This window comes from Melospiza melodia, chromosome 1, assembly GCF_035770615.1.
Source record: "Melospiza melodia melodia isolate bMelMel2 chromosome 1, bMelMel2.pri, whole genome shotgun sequence".
NCBI lineage: Eukaryota > Metazoa > Chordata > Aves > Passeriformes > Passerellidae > Melospiza > Melospiza melodia.
In genome coordinates this window covers 9271574-9285177 of record NC_086194.1, presented here as the reverse complement: position 1 = coordinate 9285177, position 13604 = coordinate 9271574, and the positions used below count along the sequence as shown (strand labels likewise).

At 38.1% G+C, this 13604-nt stretch overlaps 1 protein-coding gene across 2 annotated transcripts in view; it reads left to right on the top strand.

The window, feature by feature from the left end:
* LMBR1 (limb development membrane protein 1) overlaps positions 1–13604 on the top strand; it is a 70248-nt gene that overhangs the window by 13618 nt on the left and 43026 nt on the right. The window contains exons 2-5 of one of the 2 annotated variants that reach the window (XM_063182434.1): positions 2622–2694; positions 4922–4961; positions 6779–6918; positions 12101–12204. In XM_063182434.1, the coding sequence (XP_063038504.1) occupies positions 2622–2694; positions 4922–4961; positions 6779–6918; positions 12101–12204 (357 nt within the window). Of the gene's footprint in view, positions 1–2621; positions 2695–4921; positions 4962–6778; positions 6919–12100; positions 12205–13604 lie in introns of those variants that run through there. The other variant, XM_063182459.1, reaches the window with a different exon arrangement.

Genomic DNA, 13604 nt, shown 5'->3' with positions numbered 1-13604 from the left:
CAGCAGGATGAGGAATAGGAGCCCAGGGTTGCAGTGATGACAGGACAGTGGAGCCTATTCTTCAGCTATCATAGGCAACGCATTCCTTTTCCCCAGCTTAACTGAGTTCTACTCTAAAAATAGTTGGGATGCTGACTTGAGCTGCTTCCTTTAGAAAGCTGTTCAGAATGCATGGTTAGAAACAGTTCAGGATCAGAGGTTTCACTGAGTGTAAATTGAGACTGCAGTAATGTTTCTGAGTTGGCTGTTTAACTTGTTTTGGTCAGTATGAAGGACTTTTCATCTGAGCTCTTTTTAAGATCATAAAGCTTTAACTTAATAGAATTTATTTTCTTGTCAACATTTTTAAAATTTTGTGAATTTTCAATAGTAAACTGAATCAGACATTTACAAAGTTGTTCTCAAATCTGACAGAAGTAAAGGGAGAATTACACCAGGCTGTAGAGTTACCCCTTATTGCTGGGTACAGAGTAGCTGTTACCTAAGACCAGAAATGCAGCATTTGACAGTTTGTGTTGCTGGACAGCTTTTGTCTGCTCTGCCCTCAAAATACCTCAGTTATCTCAGTGGTGCCTTGTAAGTACAGACCCACATTTTGGAACCTTGCTATCACAGGTAGAATAAAGGTCAGCTGCTCTATTTGAAGGTGTAAACAAGACTGCAGTAATTTTTATTCTTGTTTGAAATAAAATTAAACAAAAAATGAGCTTAACTTTTAAACTGTTTTTCTTTTACACATGTTACACAGTGTTATTTGCATCTGACAGATTTTTAAAGATTTCCCTTACCCTGTTTATGTGATACCTGATTTTCAAAAGTGGGTGCCTAAAATTAGATGTCTCTAGCTGTAGCCTTGGTCTAGTTTTCAGAGGAACTGAAGCTTGGAGAAGGATTCTCTTTCAGCACTGGCAATGCATTTTCCAATACTGACAGGACGAGCTGTGTCAGAGGACTCAAAAACCAAGGCTGTTCTCAGTTTGTTTTGTTCTTCCTGTTTCAAAAATATACCAACTTCTGTTTTATTAAATCTTAATAACTTTCTTTAGAATGACTTATATAAAGAACTGAATTCTTTATCAAAACCATTTCTTCTTTGAGGCATCCTTAAAAAAGTTGAAGTGGTAAGCTCTATTCATATTAAAGATTGGAATTCAGAGATCTAGTTATGAAATCTCATTTTCAGTGCCTGTGTTTTGGGTGTTGCTGCTGTGTTTCCTGCACAGAGAATGAGCTGGGTTGCCACTTCCAGACTTACAGCACTGTTGTCCCAGGGAGGGACCTGGAAGTCACCCAAATGCCATACTCAGATACTTGGCTATACTTGGTTTTTAAAATCTGAAATGTCTGACAACACCAGAAAAATAACCCTTTCAGTTTATAATTATCAGTATTTATTAGAAGGTCTGTCTTTCATGAATAATACATAATTTTCCCCTCTGATTTGCTGGTTTGGATGCAGTATTGTTATTTAGATGCAGATTTATCTGTATCTAGGGCTATGATCACTATCTTCACTTTGACCTTTCCCTTTCTCTTAGGGTAGCCTTTCTGCTCTTGATTTGTTTAAGACAGTGAGTCTTAAAGGCAAAAAATCTACAAATGATAACTTAAAGGAATAGGTCAGCTATTGTTCAGTGGAGTACATTTCCAAAACAGAATGGCATGCTTGCTTCTTGTTGCATTTCTGACTGACTCATGTGTTTAATAGGCATAGGCATCCAGGATTAAGGCAGCAGTGTTGAGCCATTGATGCTTCATTCAGGAGCAAATAAAATCTGTGGGGTTTGTTTTTGTGGTTTTTTTTTTTTTTTAAACCTGTAAAGACTTGGAGGGCTAAAACTTTCCTGCTGTTCAATTCCCTTCCTATAGTTATTATTACAGTTATTATTTCCAGCATTTTTTTAGGCATTTTGGTCTTATCTTATTGTACTGTTAATGTAATGCCAAATGTTATAAAGAACTTGGTCCAAGGCATTGTGGGCTGAAGATGTATCTGACCTAAATAAACCACCAACCTTTGAGAAGGGAAGTTGTGCCCTTGGCTCCTGACTGTGAAGGAAACCTCATGTTTGATGAGCTCATGCTTGGACATCCACTGTAGGCACGAGTTTTCTCTGTGTGGTGTCACCTGGAATTCGTTTGATTCAAGACAGGATGCAGATAGTAAACATGTTTGTTTCTTTCCACATGTGCTGACAGCATAGCCCAAAATAGATCCTCAAGAGCCCATTATGTAAAATACAACTACCCTTAGGGTACTTTTGAAGGGGATACAAAGCCTGATAACTTTTACAAATCAAGTGGATTCAAAATTCAAAAATCAGTCCATCCCACTCCACTCACCTTCCCTCAAACAAAAAAAATCACACTGTGAATAAGTCTTTTCTCTTAATTTTAGAGTAAAACTTGCTGACCATATAATTGATGCAATACCTGTTGCTCTAATCAAGCTGTTTTAGTGGGTTTAACTTTCTGTTAATAAGATATAACAGTCTTGAAATTTACATAAAATATGCTGATATTGATCTGAATTCCATTTTAAATTGTTTAAATTAGATTTACTGCTTATTATAATCCAGGCATTTGTTCATGACCTAATAAATGCAATTTTATTTTCCCAGATCTGTTTTCTCCTGTTTGCTGTTCTCTACATAGTTTCTTACTTTATAATCACAAGATACAAAAGGAAAGCAGGTAAGCATAGAATTTTTAATATGTCAGGAAAAAAAAAATGTTTTTCACAGAAATAGATGATTCTTTTCCTGTCCATCTCCACAAGGAGAGTGGAAAACCAGAACTGTTTGTTAGGTGCTGGTCTATGGCAGCCTGATTGACCTGGTTGTGTATGGCAACCTGTGTGTTAATTGTTTTGAGATGGAAGAAAGGGGTTCATGTCAAAGTAGGTACTTCTGTCTCCCTTGCCTTGAGATCCTGTTGTTCTCCTTTCACATCAGCTTTTCCAGATAAGTATCTTCAGCTGTGTTTTAGCAGCAAAATCAGGTTCTGAGCTTTTGCTGGGAAAGGGAAAGGTTGCCAGTGCTACAGAAAGGAAGTAGCATTCTTTCTTCAAAAAGTCCTGCTCTCATCAGGTACAGTTATTATTTCAGCTGTCTTAACCTGTTTGACTTCGCTACTGAAGTTCAGAAAATACCTTTAGCTAACACTCTGTGTTTTTTTTCCCTTTGGGAGCACTGTCTAGTTTCCATTCTAAAGCTAGTCTATAGGAAGCCCTGTAATTTTCTTTGATATTTTTTCTAAAGACAAATAGCAGAAAAATAAGTGTAAAATCACAGAATCTTTGACTTTTGACAGCTTATCTGGGACCTTGCTACTTGATAATAGTCAGGCCTTAGAAACATTTTTGTGTATGGTGATCTTGGTGCTTTGAACTTTGTTGGAAAGTGTTTATTGAGTGACCTGTGTTATGACAGAGCTGCTGTCATGGATGGATTCATGTTTTAAAAAGTAAACTTTTAATGGAATTTAATTCCTTGGAAAAAAGGTACATCTCTGTAAACACAGGAAGACAGGTACTATCTTCTGATCCTGATATGTATTTTGGACATTACAAAGCTGCTGCCATTTGGAGATGGAAAGAACAGGAAGGGGAAACTGGTTTGGCAAACACTGTTGGATGCAAAGACACTTTTATAACCTTTTGTTGGCAGTTATCTCCTCAGCTGTAAGAGGAACTGCTCTGCAGCTGCCCTGACTTTATGAAAGCTCTGTGAGCATGTACTTAGGCACACTTTGTAGCCTGCTATGATCTGCCTGATGAGAAATGTTTGAAGAGTTAACTCAGCTGCAGCTCTTCAGGACAAATTGTTCGCTGCTTTTCCAAGAAGCTTTTTAGCCAAAATGATTCATAAGAGACCTTTACTTAGTCTTTCAAAACACCATGAGATATCCATCAAAAAACCAACACCTCCAGGTTCTTTCACAGAAGAATTTCAAAATAGCATGAGGTTATTTGCTATGTGTTCGTTTCAACTGTGTGCATAACTCTTTAAGAACTTAACTTTGTATTAAAATTTAAGAATAAAGTCAAAGTGTTCTATCTCCTAAGGAAAATAGGAAGAACTTTAGAATGCTGAGTGTAAAATTATTTCAAATTCAGAAATTTTTATTTCAAAATGCCTGCATTATTTGAAATTTAGAAATGCTGACATTTGCTTACTGATGTGCTTAGAGAAGGATGTAAGGAATAAATGATGTGTCAGTGATTCATCTGAGTTAAATATTGATATTGTTTGAAAAAGATGGTTTTAGAGAAGTATTAAGTGAGGAGTAAGTGAATAAAAATGGTCTAAAATGTGAAGTATCAGAAGGAAGTCTTGGTATCTTAAATCCCAAACAAATAACAAGAATATGACCACCTCTCCTTCCTCCCCACCCCCAAATCCCAGGAGCTGGGAAGAGGGGTAAGTAAAGGGAAGCAACTGAGTAGTCATCACTGTTGTTCTGGGTATGCTTTCTTGTTTTTAAAAGACACTTATACTGCACATGATTTCTAGCAGTATGCTAACTCATACGGACTCTTGGACTTCCCTGCAGCTTGCCTGCTCTCTGTGGTTCCAGAGGTGCCCAAAGGGACAGTTTCTAGCAGAGGCTGTGGCTGGAGCAGTCTGAAAGCATGTTTGTCATAGAGCCCTCTGGAAGAGGTCTCAAAGAAGTTCTAAACTGTATATTTAAGTAAAGTGAAATAACTTTGTTACATTGATTGAAAAGAGTCTGACTAGTGAAAAGACAGGGTGAGAGTATTCATTTTAGGAAGGAACCTTCTTAAAATACTGATGCTCATGAATTGTATCAGTACATCTGAATTTGAATTGTAAATTAAAATTGTTCCTATCTATATATATTTTAACCTTAAGAAAGACAAGTGAGTATTGAATATAACCTGATGTCATGTAATTTTCAGATGAGCAAGAGGATGAAGATGCCATCGTGAACAGAATATCGTATGTACAGCTCTTCTTGGCACAACTGCTTTTCCTGAATGTGTTATGATAGGAATCTTCTGTGTCTCCAAATAAATAAGAATCTCTTTGAAATATCTTAAATAGATTGCTAGAGGTTCAGGGAAAAAGATTTGGCATAGTGGCACCTTGAGTTATGAAAAGTGTTGTGAAAGTTTGGTCTAGGCCTTTTTTCACCTGTAGTTCTGCTGGCAGGTATGAAGTTGGCCAGAACATTGCATGAGGACCTGGTGCAAGAGATGGAATTGAGTGCCAGGCCTGCATTTAGGTCTCCAAACGTGGGTGTTTGGATGGGAGGTGCTGTAAGTGCCACAGCAGTCGATGGAAGGGAGGCAGTGGATGGTGTGAAGCAAGTTAGCTCTCTCTGGAGAAGGTGTCTTTGATCAGTGTAAAAAAGCTGCAGAAAGGTTACAAGTGGCAGACCAGCACTTCCCAGACCTACTGGTCTGCCAGCAGCTCTCTCCTTATCCTCTTGCTGTGTGAAGTTAGATGTGAATATCTCCTATTTGAGAATGCCTCAGGCTGTGCAGAGCTGCCCTGGCTGTTGCTGCCCTCTCAGTTGGCTGAGCTGTGTGAATTGGCTCCTTCTGTGTTCCAGTGTTCTTGGCTTCCCTGGTGCTGCTGGCATCCTCTTGGAAGGATGGGCTTGGAGAGCTTGGAGAAAAGTGTTGTTGTAAATAGAAAATGTTCTTTTTTCTTTCAGCCTAAGCTTCTTTAAATGTGCATGTTGTTTTCCTAAAAGCAATAACTCTCAAACATATGTAAATAGATTTTTCTTCATGTGGCACAATTGTCAGGACTTGAGGTATGGAGGGATGGGAAAACAAAGGCAAAGGGCTGGAGCACTTTGCTGAAGTTTGTTAGGTTTCCCAGTTCTGGCTTAGAATACTTAAACATCCTTAAATAAAAGAAAAAATCTCAGAAGCCAACAAAAACAATAACATAAGAATATTTTTAAAGTTAAAATTACTTACTCATACTTTCTAGGTACTGTATGAATGAAAAATGGATTTGTAGACTATTAAGGAAAAGTAAGCTTACTGATGCTACTGTTTTAGGAATTTTCTATTTATTTTGTTATGCAATTTTGCATGGAGAATTATTTATAGTTTTATTTTACCATTAGACTAGTTCTGTAAGAAAGTTTTGTTGATCTTATTTATTTTAAGGACACAGTTCATTTTAATGCCACAAGATGGCATTTGGTGTAAGCTGTATTTGGGACCTAAAAAGAATAAGCTTAAATATTTGCAACATTTCTGAAAATTTCTGTATATTGACTTTACATCTGTGAGATGAGAAATTGAATAACTCCTTTGTGAAAAAAATACAACTTTTTTTAGTTTGGTGTTCAAATATTTATGTGTAATAGTACTCACTCTTTAGTTGTTACAGCGTTGCTCTGCTTTTAAAAATTGTGCTAAGAATGTAGAAACTGAATATTTTTTTGTGTATGTGTCTATGTGGGAAATTAAAACTGTCAGAGAAGACTTGTGAAAATATATTTAATGAACTCCAGTAGTTTAACCTTTGTATTACAATGGAATTGAGTGTATGCGTGTGCTAAGAGAGTAATTAGGGTAGTTGGTAAAAACAAGTTATTTATATTGCGTTCTGTAAACTATTTTAAATTTTCTTTTTGAAAGTCAAATGTTTTGGAAATCCCTGTTTCTCCTGCCCATTTACAATATAAGAATGTATTGCCTTTAGACACTGATTACCAGGTAGTTTAATTACTTTTTTCCTGCTGTTCAGATGGTACATTGGTGGTAACAGTGGTACATTTCTTTAAATTTCAGGCTGTTCTTGAGCACCTTCACTCTAGCAGTTTCAGCTGGTGCAGTCCTGCTTCTACCTTTCTCAATAATCAGCAATGAGATCCTGCTTTCTTTTCCACAAAACTACTATATTCAGTGGTTAAATGGCTCACTAATTCATGGTTAGTACTCAGCATAATTCAATTAAAATGTCTTCATTATATGTGCACAGATATGTTCTTATTTTAAAACTGATAACTCATTTTCATTTAATATGCTAATTGTTAATGTGCTGTTGGCTAGTTGGTTTTGCTGCTGTGTGATATATCACAAAAGTCTGTCTTAACTGTTCTGTTCTTTTTTAAAGAATTATGCAGGCTTGATGGAATTAAACTAAATTCACTGCTTTGAATATTAATGTAAATAAGAGCTACTAGAAGCTAACTTTAAACATGCTGTTCACACTTCTTTATGTTAATGCAAGATTATGCCTTTCTCTTTATGGTGATATCTGTACATTTACTCTCAAAATAAAAACATGTTTTAAGAGACTTGCTAGCTGTGGGCAGCTCAGAGGAGATAGTTAAATTCAGCTGTTGGTGATTTATGTGCAAACAAGGAAAATTGTGTAATATATGTATTGTGATAAAGATGTGCAAAAAAATAACTGGGGAAAACAGGACATTCTTTTCTAGGTAGTTCTGCAGAAAGTATGTTCACTGTATGAAAATATTTAAACTGGTACAAATAATTCACAGTTAACTTGTGGAGTTCTCTTTAGTTGTGTAAAGAGTCAGCAATTTGGCTTTGGAGAATTTTTCTCTGAAAAGTGCATGCTTTTTGCAAAATGTCTAATAATATTCACACATAACAAATTCATGAATTTCCAGATCCCTGACTTGCAAGGATCTTTTCTTTTTTAGTTTGGATTTTTGTTTTGTTTGTTTTTTTTTTGTGAAATGAGAGGTGAGAAGTGATTGTAGGACATAATGGAATAATTCTTCACAGCAGGGATGGTTGAACAGTGAAAAAAGCACTGGAAGATCCTGTAAGTTTTCCAAAAGTCAGGTGGCCAAAGCCCTGAGCAGCCTGATGGCAGCTGCAGTTTGGCTTTTTAAGGGCAGGTCAGGCTAGGTGACTTCCCAGGCTTTTTCTAGTTGAGTTATTTTATGATGTGTTTTGTGACATGGCATGGAGAATTGCTAATTTGGTATGTCTCCTACATGGGAGGAAAAACTAAATAGATTTTTTTACATGGATTTAGCTGCTCAGACATTTATATTCTTTATTCCTAAACATGAGAAAAAAAACTATTGGAAGATAATCCTTCTGTATCTGAATCATCTCTGGGAATAGGGCAATAAAATGCATCAGAGACTGAAAATTATATAATAACCATTTCAGAAATTGCTACTGTCACTTGTTGCTACAGAAAATTTGGGTTAGTGAGATATCTGGAATAGAAAAGCCCTTGAATTTGCCAGTGACCATCTTTTAGTGTGCTGATGTTTGAAAATAATGCTTCGTGGACACACGTATAATTTCTAATTGGTAAAATAGAAGTTCTACCAAATAGAAATTCTGCCACTTGTTAGCAGTGGCTAACAGGGAGGGAAGTTGAGGATTTTGTTAGCGGTGGCTGACAGGGAGGGAAGTTGAGGATTTTGTTAGCAGTGGCTAACAGGGAGGGAAGTTGAGGATTTTGTTAGCAGTGGCTGACAGGGAGGGAAATTGAGGATTTTGTTAGCAGTGGCTGACAGGGAGGGAAGTTGAGGATTTTGTTAGCAGTGGCTGACAGGGAGGGAAGTTGAGGATTTTGTTAGCAGTGGCTGACAGGGAGGGAAGTTGAGGGTTTCGGCGTTTCCAGGTGTGCGTTGCCATGGCGCTCAATGGGCTTTGCGCGGGCTCGGCTCGGGGCCGTTTGCCGGGCTCGGGCTCCCCCTCGTGGCCGTCGCCGGGATCGCCGCGCTCGGGGCTCCCCTGAGAAACCTGCGCGGCTCTGAGGGAGCCGGCAGCGGCCCCTGAGCTCAGAAACGCGCTCAGAAACGCCCCTCAAACTCTGCTGCACAGCCTTCACCTATGGCTTGTGTACCGCCGTGAAAACCTTGTCAAATCGGAGCACTTGTGTTGCTTTAAAACGTTTTATTTTTCTAGATTCGTGATTTACACCTATCGTCTGATGCACTTGGAGCTGACACTGAGAGTTTAATCCTGTAGATTGTTACATTCCATCTGGCAAATAAACAAGCAGAAAAAACATGCTTGAAACTTTTGAAGCTAGGCAGAAAGGCCAAACCTGGATCCAGTATAAACACACTTAGCTAATTAATACATGCTGAACTAATCCAGGACTGGTTCTGACAGCGGTGTTCCCTTGTGCTGCTTTTGGGTACAGCCACCAGGTGGGGGTAAAACGTAATGAAACTGCCATGAATAAGAAAAATGGAAAGTTGCTTAGGGTCTAATCTGTTTGCCAAAGACTGAGAAATTGTTAATTTTTATGTTTTATGAACTTGTTTTATAAGGGACAGTCTTAGGTCACTACAAATGCAAATGAAAAAAATTATAATTGATTGCTTAAAGCTTTTGTATATGTTGATGTCAAGTGTCTTATGCAATTTTATGATGCAGTCTGTATAGTAGAAAATAATTATTTTTCTGTGTTTATTTTAATTTGATTTCTGAGCTATCAAATTCAATAAGAAATAGAGAAGATCCTTACTTTGAGGAAGGTGCACATGTCTGTCAGCGGCAGAACAACACTGCTCTTCTTTCCTAACTTTATGTGCATATTGTAGCTCTGTAGTTTAATATTCTGTTAATGTATTTCCTATATACTACTAATGTGTAAATTTCTGGATTTTAACTTTTTAAAAATTACCCTGGATGTGCCCCAGTCTCCCCTCCTGTCAAATGCTTAATGTTCTCTGCAGTTCCTAATCACTGTTTTCTGTTGTAAGATAGTCATGTAATAGAGCTGCTGAAATTAGGTCAAGCAGGTATTCAGCTTTGCATTAGGTAACAGAATGCACTCTATCTTCAGTGAGAGAAAACTGCTGAAATAAGACTCCTACCCCCATCAAGTTGTATTTCTGCTCTTCCTCTGGTGTCTTTTTTAGGGGGGAAAGAAAAAAAAAGTGCAGACTGCTGGAGTTAATGTGCCCTTGTAAGGGCTGTTAATGACATTCCTGCTGATGTTGCCATGCCTGAATGTTTCTCGAATGGTAACAGGAGCTTCCTGGCAAAGCAAATTGAAAAGGAAAAATCCCCCTCTTTGTTAACTGGAGTTTAGCCACCTTTAGGCACTCTGTTTTCTTTAGCAAATGAGTGTTATATTTCACGCATCTTTTGGAATTTTCTTGTTTTGTTTTCTGTAGCCTGTTTGGCTGAGTTTGGTTGCTGGTGTCCCGCTGCTGTCAATTGGTGAAGTTCACTTGGCCCCCTGTTCCCCTCCACCTTTTATTTCTTCTTCAAATTTAAATGCTGTAATTTAAGTAAAAAGGAAGTATATGGTAGAAGCATTTTTTTGAGAGGGTATAGGCAAAAATCACTGCTAAGTTTTTTACACTTGGATCTAATGAAGACATTTCTCTTGATAATGAATACCCTGGACATCCAGTAAATGCCTTTTCCCTTCCCTATTCTTTACAAAATGGCTAGTTTCAAAGAGGAAATGGAACAAGTGTGTACATGGGAAGAAGTAAACAAACAAGGCTGTTAGTTAAATTTTTTTTATCATGGGGGAATATTCTTTTTTGAGTGATATTCAGGTTATACAATGCAGCCCTGCAGAATTATGGAAGTGTGTGTGGTTTGGGGAAGGAAACCTGTTTTTCTCTACAGACTTTTTTTTATAATTTAGGATGCAGAACACGTGACAGTAGTTAGACCTGTTAGCTACCAAATTACAGATAAACTTCTGCTTTTATAAAGAATAAACTGCATCCTGCTCAACTTCTGATAGGATGATTGAGGATGGATTCATGTTTAGGCACCAGAAACTGGCTGTTCAGAAAGTGTTCAGCTTAGAAAATCTTAATGGAGCAGATACCCTAACAGAGATTAGTTATTACTTCAGCTTGTTTTCTAAACCCTTTCTCTTCCTGCAGATGTCCCATGTGTCTTACAGGTGTCCTTGCTGTAGTCAGTTGTTGATTTTTCACACAGATCACAGAATGGTTGAGGCTGGAAAGACCTCTGGAAATAACCTGCTCCAGGCAGGGTCAGTCAGAGAAGCTGCTCAAGGCACTCCACTTTTAGCTTTGAGTATGTTGAAGGATGGAGATCACAAAACCTGTGGGCAGTCTCTTACATTGCTTAAGTACAGTGGCAGTGGAAAATATTTGGGATTTTTAGTTTGTTTGGTTTTTTCTTTTCTTTTATGAGTAAGTAGATTTGCCAGTTTTTCAATTCATGCTCATTGCCTCTCCTCAGTTCAGTGGATACCACTGTGAAGATCTGACTCTGCTTTCCTTTCTTCCTCCCTCATCAGATATTTATGTACATGGATAAAATCTCCCTAAGTCCTCTCTTCTCTGGTCCCTGTCCATTTGTCCCACTTGTTGAGGTTCATCAGAGCTGCAGGACACTGCTGTTCCCCGTTTTGTCTCTGGAGCAGGTTTGCTGGGGATGTGCCATCACCCAGGTCCCTGATGAAGGTGTTTAACCCACCAGCAGCTCCCTAGGGTGTCCATTCCACTCTGACACAGCCCTGGGAGCCCAGAAGCTCAGCCACTGTTCACTCCACCTCAGAGTCCACTTACCTTGCCCTTACCTCGTTAATTAAGCTATGAGGGGGTTCGTGGGAGGTGATGTTGAAAGCCTTATCAAATTGAGATAAAAAGATCAGCTGCTCTTGTTTTGCCTACTGAGTCAGTCATACCATTGTGGAAGGCTGCTGTTACCATGATGTCTTCTGATTTGGAGGTGTGATGATGGCATTTGTGTATTGCTCATGCTGAAATCCATGGTTTGCTTGGAAAAATGTGGGAGAAAGGGAGTGTACAGAGGTGGATTTTCTGAGGTTCACTGAGAGCAGTGAAGTGCTTTTGACCTGAGAACTTTTGCAGAACTTCAGAGAACTTTTAGTGGTTCTCTAAAGATCTTTCAGTGAGCCTGTTGAAGTGGTGCACCTGAGCTTGCAGCTTATCTCCCAAGGCTTCAGACATTGTTATTGAAAGGTAAGTTGTGTCCAGGTTTTGTTGGAAGATCATTATGCAGAGAAATGGATATTTTTCAGCAGTGACCTGTAAATATCTATATCCATAACCCCTGGCACTTGTACATGTATTACATTGTTATATGTAAGGGAGGAAAATGTGATATATTTAACTGTGAAACTTGTAAACTTCTTGTCTGTTGCAGGTTTGTGGAATCTTGCCTCTCTTTTTTCAAATCTATGTTTATTTGTGTTGATGCCCTTTGCATTTTTCTTCCTGGAATCAGAAGGATTTGCTGGCTTAAAAAAGGTAGGAAAACACTATTAAATACAGAGTAATTGCAGTGTACACTTAATTTTCAGCGCTTGTTTCTGATGAAACTGAAATTACAGATCGGGGAGAATTGGGGGCTGGCATGTGTGTGCTTATGTGAAGGTTAAATACAACTGCACATTTTGGCACAGGCCAGGTATGCAGGGGGAAGAAGGACTCCTTAAAAGCCATGTGTGCTGAAATAAAATGACTTTTTTTCTTTTTTAAATTAAATGATTCAATCAAGGTTTTATTTTTTGAAAGATGATTCTGTTGATGTTAAGAGGAGAGAAAGTTCAAGAAATGCAGTAGAAATAAAATAATAAGGAAAAGGACAGGTTTATTGCTAATGGGGAGGGTGGTTAAAAAACAGATGACCCTGAGAATGCAAGCTTGATTTGTGAATTTTAAAGGTTACAGACATCCCAAAAAAGGTTCAAATATGGTCAATATTAAAAGTGTTATGTTAAAAAATGTCTTAAAATATTCAACTCAGTTGAATATATTCAGGTTGGGAGTGCTGAGTATTTCATTGAAGCAGGGAACTTTGCAAAGCCATTTTTCAACAATAAGATGATAATGATTGTAATAATATGTGAACTAAAGAAATACAGTGAAAAATTACTATGATGGGAGACACATCAAAATTAATTTCAAATCATAAATATCCAATTGATTAAACTGGAATGACTGTCTGGGGACCAGTTGTAGCACTTTGCCATTAATCGTTATCATCCACATGATTACACTTTTGTTTTTAATGATATTACACTTGAGGGAATTCTGCTCCCTTTGGATGACAATTGTCAGAAAGCAAAGGGACTTGGAAAGTGATCTTGAAATCTGCAGAATAAAATGAATTAAAGATGGATGCAAAAGGCTAGGAGTCACTGAAGCATGGCATGGAATGTAAAGGCACAAGGGGGTAATTGTGTTTGGAAGGAAAACGTTATTCCAGGTTGCAGTGAGAGGAACTGGCATGAAGGCAGTCAAGTTACCATTTTGGTTCTTGGTGGGATTAGGGAAAACTCAACTGAAATGCTGCTTTCAAGTTGGGATTTTTGGGCTCACTTGAGAAAAAACAGAGGACAGCAAAACAAACAAAAACCAACTTAGGAACTACTGTGTGAAGGAATATTTTAATTCAGAGAGAATAATGTGGATAAACAGAGACTTTATTCCACAGCAGAAGGTACTGGTGGGTTACAGCCACCAGTAGAAAAGTGTTAGAAAACACCTGTAGGGCTGGCCCAGGTGGTGTGTAAATGTTGTCTGCTGTCACCTGGGCTGAGCTGATGCTGCTGCAGCATTGCTGTGCATTGCCCAAACTGCAGAAGTAGCCAGATCACTTCACTTGTGAGTTTGGGTGACCAAACTAATGCATTCAGCCTCCAAGG